The sequence below is a fragment of the Felis catus genome, chromosome D1 (assembly GCF_018350175.1).
Source record: "Felis catus isolate Fca126 chromosome D1, F.catus_Fca126_mat1.0, whole genome shotgun sequence".
Taxonomy (NCBI): Eukaryota; Metazoa; Chordata; class Mammalia; order Carnivora; family Felidae; genus Felis; species Felis catus.
In genome coordinates this window covers 20958826-20978658 of record NC_058377.1, presented here as the reverse complement: position 1 = coordinate 20978658, position 19833 = coordinate 20958826, and the positions used below count along the sequence as shown (strand labels likewise).

The 19833-nt window shown below is 40.7% G+C and overlaps 1 protein-coding gene across 1 annotated transcript; it reads left to right on the top strand.

Annotated features, from left to right (window-relative positions):
• Positions 1–11439: 11439 nt before the first annotated feature.
• Positions 11440–12868, top strand: LOC101094536 (olfactory receptor 10G6). Its single transcript, XM_011286415.4, has one exon. The coding sequence runs from the start codon at positions 11455–11457 to the stop codon at positions 12388–12390; it is 936 nt and encodes a 311-aa protein (XP_011284717.1). The 5' UTR covers positions 11440–11454; the 3' UTR covers positions 12391–12868.
• The last annotated feature ends 6965 nt before the right edge of the window (positions 12869–19833 follow it).

Below are 19833 nucleotides of genomic sequence, written 5' to 3'. Positions count from 1 at the left end.
GAGGTACCTGTGATTCCTTGGTGAGAAAGAGTGGCTCGTTTCTATTCAAGGACCCAACTGGTTCAAGCACAGGAAATGGAAACTAACAAGGCTAGATGGGTAGGGACTTAACTGGATTCAAGATCTCCGGGGCGGGGACTCCTCTTGGGTCTTCAGGTTCCCTTGATGAGCAGAAAAACAAGAAACTAATCAAAGGTTTTTAACAATTGTTTTTAATATATTTCCCACTGTGTTTGCTTTTTGAACCCTCCTGAGATGAGTTCATGTCTCTCTGAAACTAGTATTTATACTTAAGAGGAAGGGAAGAGGACCCAGTTACCTTTTTCCCTCAATAGTGATGCAGATAAACACACAATTGCTGACTCTCAAAATTGTCCAGAATCCATAAATGGTCACCACCTGTCCCTAAACTCTCCATCTGAATGCAACTCTCTCTTCCACTATCTTTTTGAGGTGTGTTTAAAACATATAAATTTCTAAACTTTTTTTATTGTTTCAAGTTTTAGAGTGACTTTGCCAAGGAAATACCTAAGGATATGTAACTATTTCCCACTTGTGTAACTAATAGATTGCATTGCTATCATGACTTTTATTGCCTCTATAAGCAAGTGTAAACACACGGTATATTGAAGTGTATCTTCTTTTGTAAATTAGCTTTTCTTGAACTTTATTGATTTCTTTCTTTTAAGGTAATAGTCTTTCTCTTATTGGTTTGTCTGAACTTTTACAAATTAAGATAGCGAATTCAAGTTACCAGTTATCAACATCTACTGCTGGCTCAGACAAAAGAAAAAGCTTCATTACACATAGAATTGGCACAAATCTGTATAATTATAGTACCTTCTTTAGGAAAGCAATACGACAGTAGTTATTGAATTTAAGATTATATATACTCTTAATTCTAGTAATTCCACTCCAGGAGTCTATTCGTAATTATAAAAGCACCAGTATATAAGGGTCTTTATTCAAACATGTGTGTTGATACATGGTTTGTAGTGGTGACACAATTGAAAACCAAAATATCCCTAAAGAGAATAAATCATGATAATGCTGCATCATGAAACATTAAGCAGCTACTAAAAGACTGAATTTCAACCACACCAGTTAACTCTGAGGAACTTGCAAGGGACATTTTCAATGGGGAGGGGGAATATGAGGCACAGAGTACGGTTAGCATCATGCCGCTTTGGTAAAGCAAATAATCACATTGTATAATACAGGGACATGCAGAAGGGAGTGGAAGGATATAAGTGAGGTTATTAATCTGGAGTTGAGAAGTTGAGAGTTTGTTGAAAAACACACAAAAAAATTAAAAATAAGAATAATAATATGGCATATCTGATGTAATCTAATTACTTTAAAGTTATATTCATTATTATCTTCATAAAAAACAGAAAACAGGGGCACCTGGGCAGCTCAGTCAGTTGAGTGTCCGACTGTTGCTCCAGTCATGATGTCCCAGTTCAAAGGTTCAAGCCCCACATTGGGCTCTCTGCTGTCAGCACAGAGACTGATTTGGATCCTCTGTCTCCCTCTCTCTCTGCCCCTCCCCCACGTGTGTGTGTGTGTGTGTGTGTGTGTGTGTGTGTGTGCGCTCTCTCTCTCTCTCTCTCTCTCTCAAAAATAAATAAACATTAAAAAAAAACAGAAAATAAAAGAATTGGATCTTAATCTACTGACCTGTAGGGATGTCAACATTATATATTTTAAGTAAAAAAGGCAAGCTAAACAAAAATTTATATTTATATAAATTTATGAATTTATAATAATATTTTACATTAAAACACATTCTCTTCCCCACCCACACTCATGTAACAAATGCCTAGAAAGCCAAAGAATCAAACTTGAAAGTGGAACAAGGGACAGGAAGGCCAGGCAGAATTATTTCAAATTCATACCTAATAAATATGTGATGACAGTCCACTGACATTTCCATGGGGGGTTCGTCCACAGGACCTTACCATCACCATAGACGTAAACCCCTTGACACACCGTGGGATGCTGTCACCCTGCCTTCCAAAATTCTACGTTGCTAATCCTGTCACGCCCATCATCTGAATCATCCTCTCTTGTATGTGCCTTTTGTGGCCCTTGCTTCTGACCCAACTCTAGGTTGATATATCTCATTGGTCAAGTCTACATCCCATGTCCATGTTCCATATCTGCCAGAAGGAATGGGAAAGCCTCTGGTACTTCTGTTTCTATAGCAAAATGCAGGCCCACTTCCAGGAAGAGAGTTTAAATGACACACAGCCAAAATATATGAACAAGTAAGTATTCCAGAAAAGATCCATGACTGTCCACCACACTGACCGCACGCCATTTGTGTACTCCTTCCCTTCCTATTTTACACGCACACAATGACAGCACTTAATACAGTGCAACTGTATTCCTAAGGTCACTCCCTTCACAGAGGGAGCCATTTTGATATATCACCATTTATTTCCTCCAGATCCAAATCTGAAATCTCTGAGTGATGTCAGTTCCAACTCTGGTCTGAGGCAATCCTAACTCAACGTGGTGTGCCCTATGGGCAAAATGGTAAAATCGCCACGAATACGTCTTAAATATAATAATGGAGTAATAATATAATATAAAAATAGAGGGGAGGAAAGTAAAACATGGAAATAAACACACACAAAAGCATTGTAGAGATACATGTAGAAGGTACCAGACTTATTTTGCAACTGTGAGGTAGTGGCTAACATTAGGACTTCTGTCTTCTTCAACACATTTTCTTATCAGGCAACTCAGCATGTCAATGCCGCCAATGGGGTGAATCACACCGTCATTTCTGCAAGACACAAACAGGTATTGATCTTGCCAATTAATGCTGCAGTCGTTTATGATTAATTTTTACCTCTGACTGTTGCTATATGCAGAGGCATTCCTTAGAATTATCGAGATTCACTGTCTGAGTGAGGAAGAAGGCAAAGTAGAAACTTACTGCCCTATGCATTAGTGCAAATATTTTTTCAGCGGGGGGGAAAAGCCAGTAATTCCACAATTTTGTATTGTATGACACGCCAAATATTATTCATCATGCAATGTGTCAAGAAAATGAAACCCTCCAGGTGGAAATAAGAACACCAGGGAACTCATATCCTTCATCCTATGTCAGTACATCATACAGAGGCTTTGAACTACCTATTCGGTACTTCCGGAGTAACATGAAATAAAAAACGTGAGCACAGTACAAGCCGACATTCCTGAACGTTGTCAAAACAGGAACAGATTTTTTTTTTAAGTTTTTTTTCAACACTTATTTATTTTTGGGACAGAGAGAGACAGAGCATGAACGGGGGAGGGGCAGAGAGAGAGGGAGACACAGATAGGGAAACAGGCTCCAGGCTCTGAGCCATCAGCCCAGAGCCTGACGCGGGGCTCGAACTCCCGGACCGCGAGATCGCGACCTTCCCGGACCGCGAGATCGTGACCTGGCTGAAGTCGGACGCTCAACCGACTGCGCCACCCAGGCGCCCCAACAGGAACAGATTTTGTAGACTAGCCTAACTCACCCCAAGGCAACTAGATGGCCAGAAATGTCACTGACGTGGCAGTTTGTTTCCATAGGTTTTCCTCTCACGGTGTGGTACACATATAAATTTGCAGGGCATCCGGATTTTATCTTCTATTTCCCACTCACCAGCTCCTATTGGCACGATGTTACCGACATAGTAGCCTCTGAGTCTGTGAGTGCACAGCCACTAAAGTTAAATTGTTACCCAATAACCGGGATCCAAAACAGTACCTGTCCCCTGATAAAAGTTAACTTGGAATAAATAAATTCATGGTGTAGAAAAAAATCTTTTTAAAAGACACAAAAATATCATTCTTTTTTATGGCTGAATATATTTATTTATTTATGTATTTATAAATTTATTTATAAATTTATATAAATATACATTTTGTATATATTTATTCCACCTCTTCTTTTCTCCACTCACCAGTCGATGGACATTAGGGCTCTTTCCATAAGTTAGCTATTATAGATAATGCTACCATAAACATCAACGTGCATGTTTCCCCTCAGATTAGCATTTTTTGGTATTCTTTGGGTAAATACCTAGTAATGAAACTGCTGGATAGTAAGGTGATGGGGAATAAGAAGGGCACTTGTGATAAGTGCCGTGTGTTGTACCTAAGTGATGCATCACTAAATTGTACATCTGAAACCAACATTACACTGTTTATTAACTAACTGGAATTTAGATAAACACTTAAAAAAAGACACAAGAACTAAGTAAAAATTCTTAATTTTGTTATGGTTGAATTATCGAAAACATCCTAAAGACAGAGAAGCGGTAAATTACATCTTAAGAGAAAATACTACACATAAACTAAAGAGAATATAAAAAGTATTAGTAGTTGTAATACAGAAAAATATATACAGGGGCGCCTGGGTGGCGCAGTCGGTTAAGCGTCCGACTTCAGCCAGGTCACGATCTCGCGGTCCGTGAGTTCGAGCCCCACGTCAGGCTCTGTGCTGACGGCTCAGAGCCTGGAGCCTGTTTCTGATTCTGTGTCTCCCTCTCTCTCTGCCCCTCCCCCCTTCATGCTCTGTCTCTCTCTGTCCCAAAAATAAATAAACGTTGAAAAAAAAAATTAAAAAAATATATATATACAGCAAGAAGTAAAAATAAATACAAATAAATATAATAGACAAAAGGCACATAGGCTTTCCAGAAAAATGGAAAATTAGAAAGGTTGAAAAAAAAACCAAGGAAAGCATACTCAACCTCCTTAGTAATCAGGGAAATGCATGTTAAAGCTACGATAACATATAATTTCATACTTCCAAGATTAGATTTTAAAATGTGTCAACGGTGGGCACCTGGGTGGATCATTCAGTTAAGCCTCTGGCTTCTGCTCAGGTCACGATCTCACAGTTCATGAGTTCGAGTCCCACATCGGGCTCACCGCTGTCAGCACAAAGCCTGCTTCAGACCCCCTGTCCCCCGCCAACCCTTCCCCCCCCCTCAAAATTAAATAAGGATTTTTTTTTTAATGTGACAACTGTGTCTATACCAAGTACCAGCAAGAATGTGGGCCGTAAGAGCCCTCTTACTCTCCTAGTTAACGTGAATATTGGTATGAATGCTAGATTTTCAATACAGTTACAAATCTGTATACTGTGTGGCCCAGCAGTGCCTCTCCAGGGCCCTACATAGATTTGTACATATGTGTTTCCTATCACATATCCAGCTCTGCTTATGTGTAGAAAAAAAAATATTCACAACTCAAGTGCTGTTTGGAAAGAGAAGAGTGTGAATGGAGAGGGAGAAGAAAAATGTGCTTTGTTCATTAAAAGAAGTACCACAGATGTAAGAAAAAAAAAGGCAAATAAAGCAAGTCATGAAAATCAGTGAGTCTCAAAAGCATCATTTTTAGGTAAGAATACTGCTGGATGATTCCACTGATACAAAGTTCAAAATAGGAATGAACACATATGTGGTAAGCTTACAAAAGAAAATCAAGGAAAGGAATCACAGAAGTTTCAGGAGAGAGGTGCCTGGGTGGCTCAGTGGGTTAAGCGTCCAACTCTTAATTTTGGCTCGGGTCATGACCTCATGGTTCCTGAGTTCAAGCCCCACATCAGGACGTGCGCTGATGGTGTGGAGCCTACTTGGGATTCTGTCTCCCTCTCTCTCTGCCCCTCCCCTGCTCGCTTTCTATCTCTTTCTCCAAATAAATAAAAATAAACTTTAAACCAATTATTAAAACAAAGAAAATATGCAGATTCCAACTTCTTAGACCCTCCCCATAAGTTGTTACTTATATTAGAATTTGCTACTACCCCCCCCCCCGCAGAGATCTTCTATGACCCCATTCATAAAGAAAATCAGTTGTGAAGAAAAGGAGTTGTGGAGTGTGAAAACCACCACGTAGGCTCCCTAATATACATAAAATATCTTTCCTGATGTTCCAAGGCCAAGGATCCACACCAGAATTTAGAACCAAAGCCCCAATTTGTGATCAAGTATTCTTTTGCCTCGTATTATTCTATGTAACTATTTATTCCTATCAGGAATATCACAGAACTTAAAAAGTCCCCTTTGACAGGGGGACGAAGAAGTGTTTGGAGTCCTAAATTCCTTCCACCTTCTTTCTATATGTAGAATTCTCTCTTAGCAGAACCCCAAATCTGACTTAAAATCTGTATCATGAAGAAGTATAGGAAAAGTAGGAAATCGTATCCTTATAATAGGAAAAGGTACTAATAAGTACAAGCTGAAATACCTGATACGGATTTTATGTAATTTTAAAATTTTTTTTAATGTTTATTTATTTTTTAAGAGAGAGACAAAGCATGAGTGGGGGAGGAACAGAGAGAGAGGGAGACACAGAATCCGAAGCAGGCTTCAGGCTCTGAGCTGTCAGCACAGAGCCCAAGGCGGGTCTCGAACCCATGAACCGTGAGATCATGACCTGAGCTGAAGTCAGACGCCCAACCGACTGAGCCACCCAGGCGCCCACGAGTTTATGTAATTTTTAAAATGGAGAATGGCTCGTGCAAAAAATAGACCAAGTGCAAAGTGGTGTCTCACAACACATTACTTAAATTTGCACACCAACAGTGGTTCAAAGTAAATAATTAAAACATACTAAAAAAACAAAAACTTTTACAACAGATGTTTATTGATCTATAGTTTGCCCAGCACTATTCCAGAACTAAAGCTCCTCTATTCTCATACATGGGGGATTCTTTATCATAGATCTACCTAGACTTGTAGAGGATTTTTATCTACTACCTACACAGTACAATCTCACCTTGGAAAGAGTCCTTATTCTCTTTAGAATTCAGTTTGTTTTTTTTTAAGTGTATACGGGGGTGTGCTCTAGATCATTTCTCTAAAAGTCCTTCCTGGTCTAATCTAAGTGTGTTTGACTTTTAAGGGATTGCCAAAATTTTATACTCCATCTAGCTTATTTGCATATTGGGTGATCAAGACATTTCTGCCTGAAACAGTGTTGCCTCTCCTAGAGATGTACTTTTTCAATCTGAGTGAAATTCAAAGGGCACTTGTAAGTAATTAACATATGGCATTCATGTAACATCTTTGGCTTTAAAGTTCTTTCAGATTCCATCCCCACATCTTTATGGGATAAACAGATAAGGCAACATTATCTCCAATTTACAGGTGAGAAATAGAAGGAGTGATCCTTCCTGACTCCTAATCAAGTGTGTGCGTGTAGCAGAATCCCAAGCTACAGACACTACTAGCAACTAGGTCAACTTCCTGGAATAGACTTAGCAAACATTTTGCTCTTAACAAAGCCCACTGCAACTTGTTTTCATGCAAGTTAATTGCCCCTGAAGGGTGAAGCAGAAGTGATGTCAGCCCAACCCCTGCCCCATGGGGACTACAGGAAGGAAGGAAGAAGCTCCTTGACAGAAAGTTGAGACTCCAGAGATCAAAGCCCAGGGACATCGCTGCCAACACTTTCAAAAAGGCTACACAGAGGAGGGATGAGCCCAGAGAACTGCACAGAAAAAAACACAGTGACAAAACCAAGTAGGGGCATGTCAGAGGAGCCCAGGGAATCTGTCCAGCTCAAAAAGGTGCTTCCACAGGAAACAGCAAAGAGCAAGAAGAAGCTGAAGCAAGCGACAGACCATGACCTCATAGCAGATTCACAGCCAGGTGGTGGCCTTCAGAAGAGAAGACTCCAGAAGGGAGGCAGAGGTGTAGTAATGGAAATTCTTCTGACATACATATTTATTAAAAGTATGTGAGAGGTTTTGGGAAAACAGAAGACAGCCAAGATCTCCTAACGGCATGTGCTTTACACATACATGGTGGGGAGGGAAGGACCATTATACTCTACTCACCAAAGAAGTTCACCTCTCAGAGTTTTCTGACCCAGATGAGCTTCAGGGTCTACCTTAAGCCTAGTTCAGCTCATACAGGGTTTGAAATGGCCAGAGAAAGCTAGTATATGGGTTCTAATGTCCTTTTCCCCAAGACTGCTTATGGAGACTACTTTTTTTCCCCATCACATAGATGAATATATCATATATTGATAATATCATGTGATCCTGACTAAATAGTCTACACCACGTAACTGCGGCAGTTTTCGTTTCTAATAGGTAAAGGCGGGCATTTTTTTGTTTTCCCAGGGGAGAAATTATTTCTGTGTAGAGAGAACAAGAAACTATAAAAATGAAAGAGGATAGAGATGGCAGGGAAGCAGGGAGACAATAAAAAAAAGTAGAGTACAAAAGAGAATTGAAGCTAGCAGGAAAGTTCATCTTCTCCGTGTAAGAACCAAATTTAAAAACTAAATTTAAAAGGTGAGTTGATATGGATGCAGGAGAGATTGTAATTCCTCGTTTGGGATGGGAATCTAAGCCAGCTCTCAATCTCTCTCTTTCTCTCTCCCTCTCTCTCTCTCTCTGTCTCTCTCTCTCTCTGTCTCTCTCTCTCTCTCTCTCTCTCTCCCTCTCTCCCCAAAGGAGAAACTGAAACTAAGAATATTAAAAGACTTGTTCAAAACACTGTAACTCATAAGTAGTGACAGTCTCAGTAATGGAATTCTTATGATTTCAGGAGCTAGATTTAACACCTAACTGATATTATCCTGGATTCAGTGCCGAGCTAACAGGAACATCCAGACAGAAGGCAATGCATTTATTCAATAAGATTTAAGCATTGAGGAGGGCACCTGTTGGGAGGAGCACTGGGTGTTGTATGGAAAGCAATTTGACAATAAATTTCATTAAAAAAAAAAAAGATTTAAGAGTCTTCCAGTGCTAGATATGCCACAAACATGGGATGAAAAACAAATGAGACTAAGTCCATTAGGAGCTCGCAGTCTAATGGCGGAAATCAGGTACTCAGAAGGGTAAATTGCAGCATGCTTTGTGAGCCTATAGACACATGAAGGACTGTGGAGGCTACAAAGAAGGTGTGACCACTTGGGAGAAATTGAGAAAAGGCTTTACTCAGTGGATCACAAATGAATGAGATCTTGAAAGATTAGTGGAAATTTTTCAGGCCTCAGAAGAATGAGGTCATTCTAGAGTAAAGGGACTGATGTATAAAGAAATAGGAAAGAATATCTGGGGGCAGCACACATTTGTGGGATGGAGCACAGAGAGAGGAGGCTAAGGAAGGAGATGAGTAAACACGTATTATAAAATTCCGTGTTCTAGGGGCGCCTGGGTGGCTCAGGCGGTTGAGCATCCGACTTCGGCTCAGATCATGATACCACGGTTGGTGGGTTCGAGCCCTGCGTCGGGCTCTGTGCTGACAGCTTGGAGCCTGGAGCCTGCTTCAATTCTGTGTCTCCCTCTCTCTCTGCTCCTCCCCCACTCATGCTCCGTTTCTGTCTCAAAAATGAATAAATGTTAAAAAAAATAATTTAATAAAAAAATAAAATTCCTTGTTCTAGAGGCCATGCCAGTAATTTTGCACTTTCCCCTTGGCTACTGTGGTGCTAATAAAGGTTGGTAATCAAGAAAGCATCTAGGAAATTTCTCTGAATTTTCTCCAAAATTCTTTCAGAATAGATTCTGTACTTCTATGGTGAGTGATTATCCAGTTTCTATGTGGTTTAGACCCTTCCTTGGAGTGACCACCTGTCTCACCCTGAGCTCTCCTAGGTTTAACAAGGAAAGTCTCATGACCAGAAAATTGTTTAGTCCCCAGAAAGCTTGTTTTCACTGATAAGAGTAGTCTCTGTGGCACTGAAGAATATTGGAAGGGATAAGTTTACAGATTCATGGTGTAGAAGGAGAAAGGAAGAGCCAGATGGCAGTGTTTCGTCCTTTGCCCTGCAGAAGGTCCAACTAGAAATCAAATTTCATGCCACATCCCTGAAGCCTTCTGAGTGATTCTGGGAGGACCCTGCGTCCTCAGGAAGATGACACGCCATTTTGGATAATTGACTCCACTTGGTAAACAGACCGTAAAAGCAAAACTGGGTGGCAGGAAGGTGACATTAGGAAAGATCTCCTCACATGGGCCCTCAGTGTCTGGAAGAGCTCTGGCCATGTCCCTGATTTCTCCCTTTCACGTGGCTGATGCCACTCACCTGTAGTCCTGGGACAAAAGGCTCTTTATGTTGTTGCTTCAAATTTGGGGACTTAGATGTGCTGTGGGACAACTCACAGGAAACTACATAGATTCACTTCAGACCTGAGGCACAAATGCAATGACTGAATTTGCCTCATAAGGTGAACCACACCACATAGTGGATGGAAAATAATAGCTAATGTTGACTGAGTGCTGCTGTGGATTATGGGAATTTATTTAATCCTTACAATCATTCCATGAAGTGGACACTATGATTGTCCCCACTTATACAATTAGGCAAGGAAAGGGGAAATGGTTTTCCAAGTTTGCCAATGAGTATAAATGGAAGAGCTAGGATTTTTAATTCTGGTCTGACCTCTGAGGCCATGCTCTTAGGATATAATGCATGCTTCCTTAGTGAATGAACAGATAGACGGATGGATGGATGGGTGGATTGACAGATGGGCTGCACTTATCCAGAAGCAGAGAGAAGAGATGACAACAGGTCCCCTTTGGTTGAGATTTTGTATTTCTTCACTATCCTGAAAGATTTTTAAATGGCATGTGTATTTTTGAGGTACAGTTTATGAACATAGTTATTTATAGCTCCCATGCCATTCGATGTGTAGCCCATACAATGCATGTTTAAAAATCTATGCTGATTTTTATTGCACACGCCTACATTAGGAGCTGTTGTTAAAAAATAAATAAGCTGTGGGGCACCTGGGTGGCTCAGCCAGTTGAGCGTCCAGCTTCGGCTCAGGTCATGATCTCAAGGTTTGTGAGTTCTAGCCCCGCGTCGGGCTTTGTGCTGACAGCTCAGAGCCTGGAGTCTGAAGCCTGTTTGGGATTCTGTGTCTCCCTCTCTCTCTGTTCCTCCCCCACTCGTGCTCACTCTCTCTCTCTCTCTCTCTCTCAAAAATAAATAAACATTAAAAAATAAAATTAAATACATAAATAAATAAATAAGCTGTTACTTACCTCTCCGGTATACAGAGCAGAGATCAAAGTTAAGGAACACCATGGAATAGCCATTTCTTCATGAATTGATTTAGGGTTTATGTGACTGTACTACTTCCTTGCACGAAAGTGTCTGTGTATGGTCTTTCCTTCCTTCACTCTCCCGAATTACATACAGATAATCTGTTACATAGGTTTTAAACTTGGACAAAACAGTTACTCCATGGAACCCAGCAGAATCCCAAAATCAAAGGTTGGGCAGGTAGGTGGGCGTGAGGGGTGGTTGGGGGTGGGATTACAGAATGATAGAGAACAAGAGCTAGGGCATAATCTCTCTTTCTGAGATGCCTTTCTGAGACCCTTCTCTGTCCGTGTTTGGGAACAGCACAGGATATGTGTTCCATGCCTAGAGAATCTAAAGGGCCTTGAGCTCTCCTTTCTGCTACTTCTTCTAGCAGATGTGAACAGCAAGGAAATGCACAGTGGAAACCAGACTTCTGTGTCTCACTTCATTTTGGTGGGCCTGCACCACCCACCGCAGCTGGGGGTGCCGCTCTTCCTGGCTTTCCTGGTCATCTATGCCCTCACTGTCTCTGGCAACGGGCTCATCATCTTCACCGTCTTGGTGGACACCCGGCTTCACCGCCCCATGTACTGGTTCCTGTGTCATCTCTCCTTCTTGGACATGACCGTTTCCTCTGCCATTGTCCCCAAGATGCTAGCTGGCTTTGTCTTGGATAGCAGGGTCATCTCCTTTGGAGGCTGTGTAATCCAACTCTTTTCTTTCCATTTCCTGGGCTGTACTGAATGCTTCCTTTACACGCTCATGGCTTATGATCGCTTCTTGGCCATCTGTAAGCCTTTACATTATGCCACCATCATGACCCGGAACGTCTGTAATTACCTGGCCTTGGGCACCTGGCTGGGAGGTACCCTCCACTCACTTTTCCAAACAAGCTTCATATTCCGGCTGCCCTTCTGTGGCCCAAACCAGGTAGACTACTTCTTCTGTGACATTCCCGCCATGCTGCGTCTAGCCTGTGCTGATATCACCGTCAATGAGCTGGTCACCTTTGTGGACATTGGGTTCTTGGCCCTCACCTGCTTCATGCTCATCCTCACTTCCTATGGGTATATAGTGGCTGCCATCCTGCGAATCCAGTCCGCTGATGGGCGCCGCAACGCCTTCTCCACCTGTGCTGCCCACCTCACTGTTGTCATTGTTTACTATGTGCCCTGCACCTTCATTTACCTTCGCCCTGGCTCTCAGGAAACCCTGGATGGAGTGGTCGCCGTCTTCTACACTGTCATCACCCCCTTGCTTAACCCCATCGTCTACACGCTCCGCAACAAAGAGATGAAGGCAGCATTGTGGAGGCTGGGAGGTCGCAAGGATGTGCTGCCTCACTGACTCAGGCATTGCAGACGTGCAGAAGACACTAGAATTTAGGGCACCAGATGGGACATCCGTAACCGGGGAGTTTTTAAGACAGAGAGGAAAGAAGGATCCATGCAGAGAGTAGAAACTCCTAGGTGCAGAGGTGGAAACTCAAGAAAGTTTCCTGCTTTCAGACATGATTTTTCCATATTTGTTCTTTCAATTCCAATGGAGATCAGGAAAACAACTCAGCAAGGATGGCAGCTTGTGGAAAAAATCCAAGATAAGTAAAATATCCACATAAAAAGCCTGTTTCTCTGTGGCATCAACCTACATGTTTATTATTGTTTCTAAGCCTTGAGCTGATACCCATATTGCTTTTTACATGTTACAAATAACTTTCATGCAAAACTTGAATTCAAGTTTCTCCAATGTTAAAAATAGAAACTAAGGGGGCACCTGGGTGGTTTAGTCAGTTAAGCTTCCACCTTTGGCCCAGGTCATGATCTCACAGTTCATGGGTTCAATCCCCACGTCGGGCTCTGGGCGGACAGCTTAGATCCTGGAGCCTGCTTCGGATTCTGTGTCTCCCTCTCTCTCTGTGTCCCCTTCCTGCTTGTGCTCTCTCTCTGTCTCTCAAAAATAAATAAACATTAAAAAAATTTTTTTTAAATAGTAACTAAAGACACACTACTGTTTAGAGTTTGAATATTGAATATGCTTTGGCTTCCTTCTAAACTTGGCTTCATATTTTAAAAATTGAAACAGCTCTCTGGCTTCATGTTTTTTAAGTAGGTTCCATGCCCAGTGTGGGGCTCAAGCTCATGACCCTGAGATCAAGAGTCACATGCTCTACCAACTGAGCCAGCCGGACACTCCATTGGCTTCATATTTTAAAACTTAAACAATTGATACAACTAGAATTTTATATTAGAAAATGAAGCAAATTGTAAAATTTTGTTAACGTTCATTTCCCAAATGACTAACTGTCACATTACCCTTATTAAATATTTGTCACACAGGCTTGCTTAATATGCTACACTTTAGGGGCACCTGGGTAACTCAGTTGGTTAAGTAACTGACTTCAGCTCAGGTCATGATCTCATGGTTACTGGGTTCGAGCCCCTCATCAGGCTCTGTGCTGTCATAACAGCCAGGAGCCTGGAGCCTGCTTCGGATTCTGTGTCTCCCTCTCTCTCTGCCCCTTGCCTGGTTGTGTGTTCTCTTTCTCTCAAAAATGAATAAATGTTTAAAAAAATCTCTAAAAAATATGCTACTTCAAAAACATTTTTTTAATGTTTATTTATTTTTTGACAGAAAGAGCCAGAGTGCCAGTGGGGGAGGGGCAGAGAAAGAGGGAGACATAGAATCTGAAGCAGGCTCCAGGCTCTGGGCTGTTATGACAGCACAGAGCCCAACACGGGGCTCGAACACCTGAGCCGAAGTCAGACACGTAACCAACTGAGCCACCCAGGCACCCTCTACCTTTTAAATATATTAAATTCTTACATGTACTTGATCTTATTTCAGAATATCGTATATATATGTATATGATATACATATATCTATATACACACTATATATGTGTATATATGTATATATATACACATATATAAACACATATACACATATATATGTATATACACATATATAACATATAGGTTCCATTAATATATGTCTGTTAGCACAAATTTTTTGAATAGCTGCATTAAAAAAATACTTTTAAATACCCAGTAGGGCTACTCTCCCATCTTTTCTATTCATATTTAGATTATTTCCAGCTATTATATTTATTTAGGTGCATACAAATACTCTGTATTATTATATTTTATAGGTTATTTCTATGCTGTATATCATAGTGTATCATATATTATGTTATTATAAATGTTTTGATTTATATATTTTGCTGTCATGACCTAATAGTCATTCTAAGTTAATGTTTTTATATATCTGCTCAGATTACTTATGTGTTATTTTTTTAATTTTATTATTCAGCAAAAAATCTGATTATCCTTATTTCTAAATTCTTAGAGAACATTTCAGTTTACCTCTCCTTCACTTAACCTCTCTAGGACTCATTTTCTTTACCTGTAAAATAAAGTTAAGCAAGATGATCTCTAAGCTACCTTTTATTTTAATATTCGAAAGCTCTATAATTGTTCTATTCCCACTGCTTCCATGAAATTTTCTTAAAATTGGTGTGTGCAGGCAAAGTTCTTAAGAGAGAAATAGGAAAAGAGGAGTCACAGAAAAATAACAAAGATCGATAGCCAGTAGCCAGATTTTTTCATCCATCACTTACGTGCCAGAAGTGATAAAATATAGTATGGACAATTTTATCAAAAATTTGTTTTCTATTTGCACTTGTTGCCTAGTTTGACAATTCCATTATATTCCAAGGGCCAGGATAGAACTAAGTGATAGAAGTTAGATATCATTATTTAAACTGCATGTAAAGAATATTCTAATATAGATGAACTGTCCAATAGTGTAATAGTCTTTTCTGCAAAATAGTAGTATTGTCACACTGAAAGAGTCATGGGGAAATTGGTGGGTTGGGTAACTGGTTGAGAAAAAGTGAGGATGTTGTACTCTGTCCCATGCCCCAGGGTTAATGGCCACTGTTAACAGATCACTCATCATGTATCGTTATTTCCATTTTAAAAATGTGGAGTTGCAGGGCACCTGGGTGGCTCAGTCGATTAAGCTTCTGACTCTTGATGTCAACTCAGGTCTTGATCTCAGGGTCATGAGTTCAAGCCCCGCATTGGGCTCCCCACCAGGTGTGAAGCCTACTTTAAAAAAAAAAAACATTTTTTAATGTGGAGTTGACATACTGAGCATGAGATGAGGAGTTGAGCCTTCCTGCCAATAAGTGATGATGATAAGATATCTGCCCACGTCCATCTGACTCCAAAGTTCATGCCCTTTTCTCTGTGCTCTTTCAAAGATGCTTCTGGAAAGCACAAAAATAGGTAGCACAGTCCTTCTTCCTGGGGGCTATGATACATACACGGAGAAGAATGACGTAGTACATTTGACAGTTTGGGAATGGGACACCTAACAGAATACACTGTAAATACCACTGGATTTCCAGAGGAGCTAAAACACTCTTAGAGTAGAAAGACCTCCTAGAGGAGAAAAGCTTGATCTTAATTTCAAATAGTGGCTTAGATTCTTGCGTCTCAAAGTGCAACCTATGAAATAGCAGCATGGGCATCACAGGGAGCTGTTCAGAAAGGCAGAACCCCAGACCCTCCTCCAGACCTGCCGACTTAAGACTTGTATCCGAAGATTCTCATACGCACAACAGCGTCTAAGAAGATTTATGAAGCTAATGAAGACATTAGTAGATAAAAAATGAAGATTGAGAGGCGCCTACATGGCTCAGTCAGTGAAGCGTCTGACTCTTGATCTCCACCCAGATCTTGATCTCAGCGTTGTGAGTTCAAGCCCCATGTTGGGCTCCATGCTGGGTGTTGAGCCTACTTTAAAAAAAAAAAATGAGGGTTGATTTCTTCAAGGCAAAATAGAGCAAAGTGAGAAGAATGGGAGGAAGTTATGGTAAATTTAAGAGAGGGTGAGAAAATCTACATGAATAGAGAAACGTACTGAATAGAGGAAGGGTGTAGGAAAGAATAAATAGATAACAAGTAGTCAGGTTTTAGATAGTCTTGAATTATAAAGTGAAAATGTTATGCAGCATAGTAAGGAAGCATGTGAGGTTGGGTGGTTAGCATTTCTGGGAGAGGGGCCGTTTGAGATAACCCAGTGGGGATTGAATCAGGCAGTGATGTGCAGGATGGAGTGAATCATTAAAGGAGAGAGATGAGAACTGAAGAAACCTTATAGGAGGCTATTTTTCTAATCATCCAACTGTGATGAAATAAGAGAATAATGGTAACGGTTATAAAAATCAAGATGCAGATACGAGGGGTGGGGGGGCGCCTGGGTGACTCAGTGGGTGAAGCATCCAACTTCAGTTCAAGTCATGATCTCATGGTTTGTGGATTCGAGTCCCACATGGGACTCTGTGCTGACAGCTCAGAGCCTGGAGCCTGCTTCAGATTCGGTCTCCCTCTCTCTCTCTCTCTCTCTCTCTGCCCTTCCCCTGCTCACACTCTGTCTCTCTCTCTTTCTCAAAAATAAACATTTGAAAAAAATTCTTTTAATTTAAAAAAAGAAGCAGATACAAATGGAGCTGCATTTCAGAACTGAAGTCTAGTTGGATCGAAATGGAAAAGAAAAATTCAAACAGAACTTTGGTGTTGAACTTGATCCATCGAAAAGATTGGAAAGGGTGTGTGCTGAAGACATTTCCTAAAAATTCAAGGAGACAAAATCTGTGGAAGATCATGCCGTAAACCACAGGAATTCCCTTTCTGACTATTCAGTGAATACACAATCCGAAGCTTTGGAGAATCTATAAAGCTCGGACTACAAAAAGCTCGCTCTGGATGTGTGGAGGATGGGACTACTGTGTTCCTACCAATGTAATGAAATAGGGACTCCAAGCAATAGTTTATACAGGTTTGATAAACTTTTCCACACCCCCTAGAAATAAGGCCTTGTCCATCAACATCTGCAGCTCTAGAAACCCTTTAAAAAGCAGGATAGGATGGGGCGCCTGGGTGGCGCAGTCGGTTAAGCGTCCGATTTCAGCCAGGTCACGATCTCGCGGTCCGTGAGTTCGAGCCCCGCTTCGGGCTCTGGGCTGATGGCTCAGAGCCTGGAGCCTGTTTCCGATTCTGTGTCTCCCTCTCTCTCTGCCCCTCCCCCGTTCATGCTCTGTCTCTCTCTGTCCCAAAAATAAATAAACGTTGAAAAAAAAATAAAATAAAAAGCAGGATAGGAAAAGTCTGGGAGAAATCAAGCTTTGCAAGACCTTCAGTGGGATTTTCCAGGCTCTCTTGGAGATAATGTATTTACTCAGATAGGACATTACGTATACCCCATGCGCCTAATGCAGTGAGCAATCTCTCTACTGAGAGATTCATTGAGAAAGGAAGTAGGCAATGATAAAAGTCAGCGACTTTTGAGGATCTGCAGAGTAATCTTATATGTCTTTAAATGTTCCATGAGGCAAATCGCACTTGGAGGTGACCACGTAGAAAAAGAAACCATTAAAATGTAAAGATTGGACTCAGGTAAGTAAAAAAAAAAAAAAAAGGGCACTATTCAGCTACTCTAAGTGAAAAGATGGTCATGGGGACAAATGGTCCAACTACAAGCAGGTAAATCACTTCCTCCTGAGTAGCACATCCAGTATCCCTTTGAGAATCTCTCATCCTAACGATGAGAACTCACCAGAACTCACCTCTCCCCTCTGAATCTCTTCTTGTATCACTGCTATAGGGACAACATCTGTTAGTCTTTGCCCACCTATTTTTATTGAGTGTCTAAAATATAAAAGACATATCTAGGCCCTTCAGGAGATACGCATATAACCCAATGAAGCATCAAGCACTACTAAGAGGAATTGGCTATTTACACGGAAGGAGAGTGTTCAGGTAACAGAGAGGAAACCAACCTGCCTTGAAAAGTTTTGATTGTGCCTCAGATGGTGGAATCTCTATTTGCTAAGTGGAGAATGAAGAACGGTCAATGCGAAAGCATCATATGGAAAAATTGAGAGACGTGTGACAGACATTAGCGTGACCAATTAACAGCAATCAAAATGTATCAACTGTGAATGTCTAGGTTATTAACCATAGTGATTGCAGAGAAAATACAAAGGTGTATGGTAGAGCTACTTCAAAGATGGGCACAAAGTCATAGAATATTAGACGTGGAATTATAAAAAGTGACCAGTTAGCGAGCAGATGACTCAGCAGTTTCTATAGCACACCTGGAATCCTCGCAAAACCTTATGGCTTAAGTATTTTTTTATCCACTTACATATGTGAGGAAAGTAAGGCTCAGAAATTTCAAGGGACTCCACTTTCATGGAGCCTGGATTGGAATAGAAGTCTACCTCTTTCCAGAGCCCATACTGGGGCGCCTGGGTGGCTCAGTCAGTTAAGCGTCTGACTTTGGCTCAGGTCATGATCTCACAGTTTGTGGGTTTGAGCCCCGTGTCGGGCTCTGTGCTGACAGCTCAGAACCTGCTTGAGATTCTCTCTCTCTCTTCTTTCTCTGACCCTCCCCTGCTTGTTCTCTCTCTCTCTCTCAAAAAATAAAAAAGAACCCATATTCATTTACTTCTTTCACTGTATCTTAGTCACTTGAGACCATCACCCACAATCCCTTGGTTACACGGGATACCACCTCATACAGAATATTCCAAGTTGTGTTTGGCTTTTTTAAAACCAGATTTATTGAAGGAAAATTTACTCATTTAAAGCATACAGTTCCATTTTTTTAAGTTTACACAAGGTGTGCATATTCTAATTTTATAGCATTTCTATCACTTTATGCCTATTTGCAGCGAGTCCCTGTCCCCACCCCGAGCCTCGGGTATGCACTAATCTACTTTCTGCCTCTGTCCATTTCACACGCATGTAGGTAATCATATATGTGATCTTTTGTGTTTGACTTCTTTCATTTAGCATGCTTTTGAGGTTTATTTACAGTCACATGATATTCACAGTCATGCTCTTTTTTGAAGTTCATTATTTTAATCATACTCACTATTCACATGTGTAGCATATCAGTACTTAATTCTTTTCTATAGCTGGAAAGTATTGCGTAATATGCATATATCATGTTTTCTTTATCCATGCACCAGTTGGACATTTGAATTGTGTCTATATTTCAGCTATTATGAATAGTATATTTGTATATACGTTCTCATGAGAACATGTCTTCAATTCTCTCATGTGTATAAATAGGAATTATTGTGTCATATGATAACCCAGGTACAACTTTTTGAAGAAATTCCAAACTGTTTTCCATAATGGCTGTACCACTTTGCATTCCCACCAGCATGTTCCAATTTGTCTACCATTTTTGCCAATATTTGTTCTTTCTTTCTTTCTTTCTTTCTTTCTTTCTTTCTTTCTTTCTCTCTTTCTTAATACAAGAGGAGCTTGGAACATCTTGTTGTGCCAGGAAATGAGGAAGTATATGAAATAGATGGAACCTATCAATAAGACAAGGTGACACATTGAAGGAGCTCCAAATGGCCAAAGCTAGCATAATTTGAATAACAAAATAAATAGTTATCATATTGGATTATATTTAATCTCACAATAAAAAAAATATATCCACGAGTCCCTACTGATGTACATAATTGAATAAATAAATAATGGGGAAGAAGAAACAGCTCTTCCTTACAGAAATTCCAATTAATAATGTAGAAGATCGAGGGAAATTTTTTTAAAAATCACCATTAGGCAGGGTGCCTGGGTGGCTCAGCAGTTAAGCTTCTGACTTTGGCTCAGGTCATGATCTCACAGCTCATGAGTTGAGCCCCGCGTCGGAATCTGTGCTGACAGCTCAGAGCCTGGAGCCTGCTTCGGATTCTGCGTCTTCCTC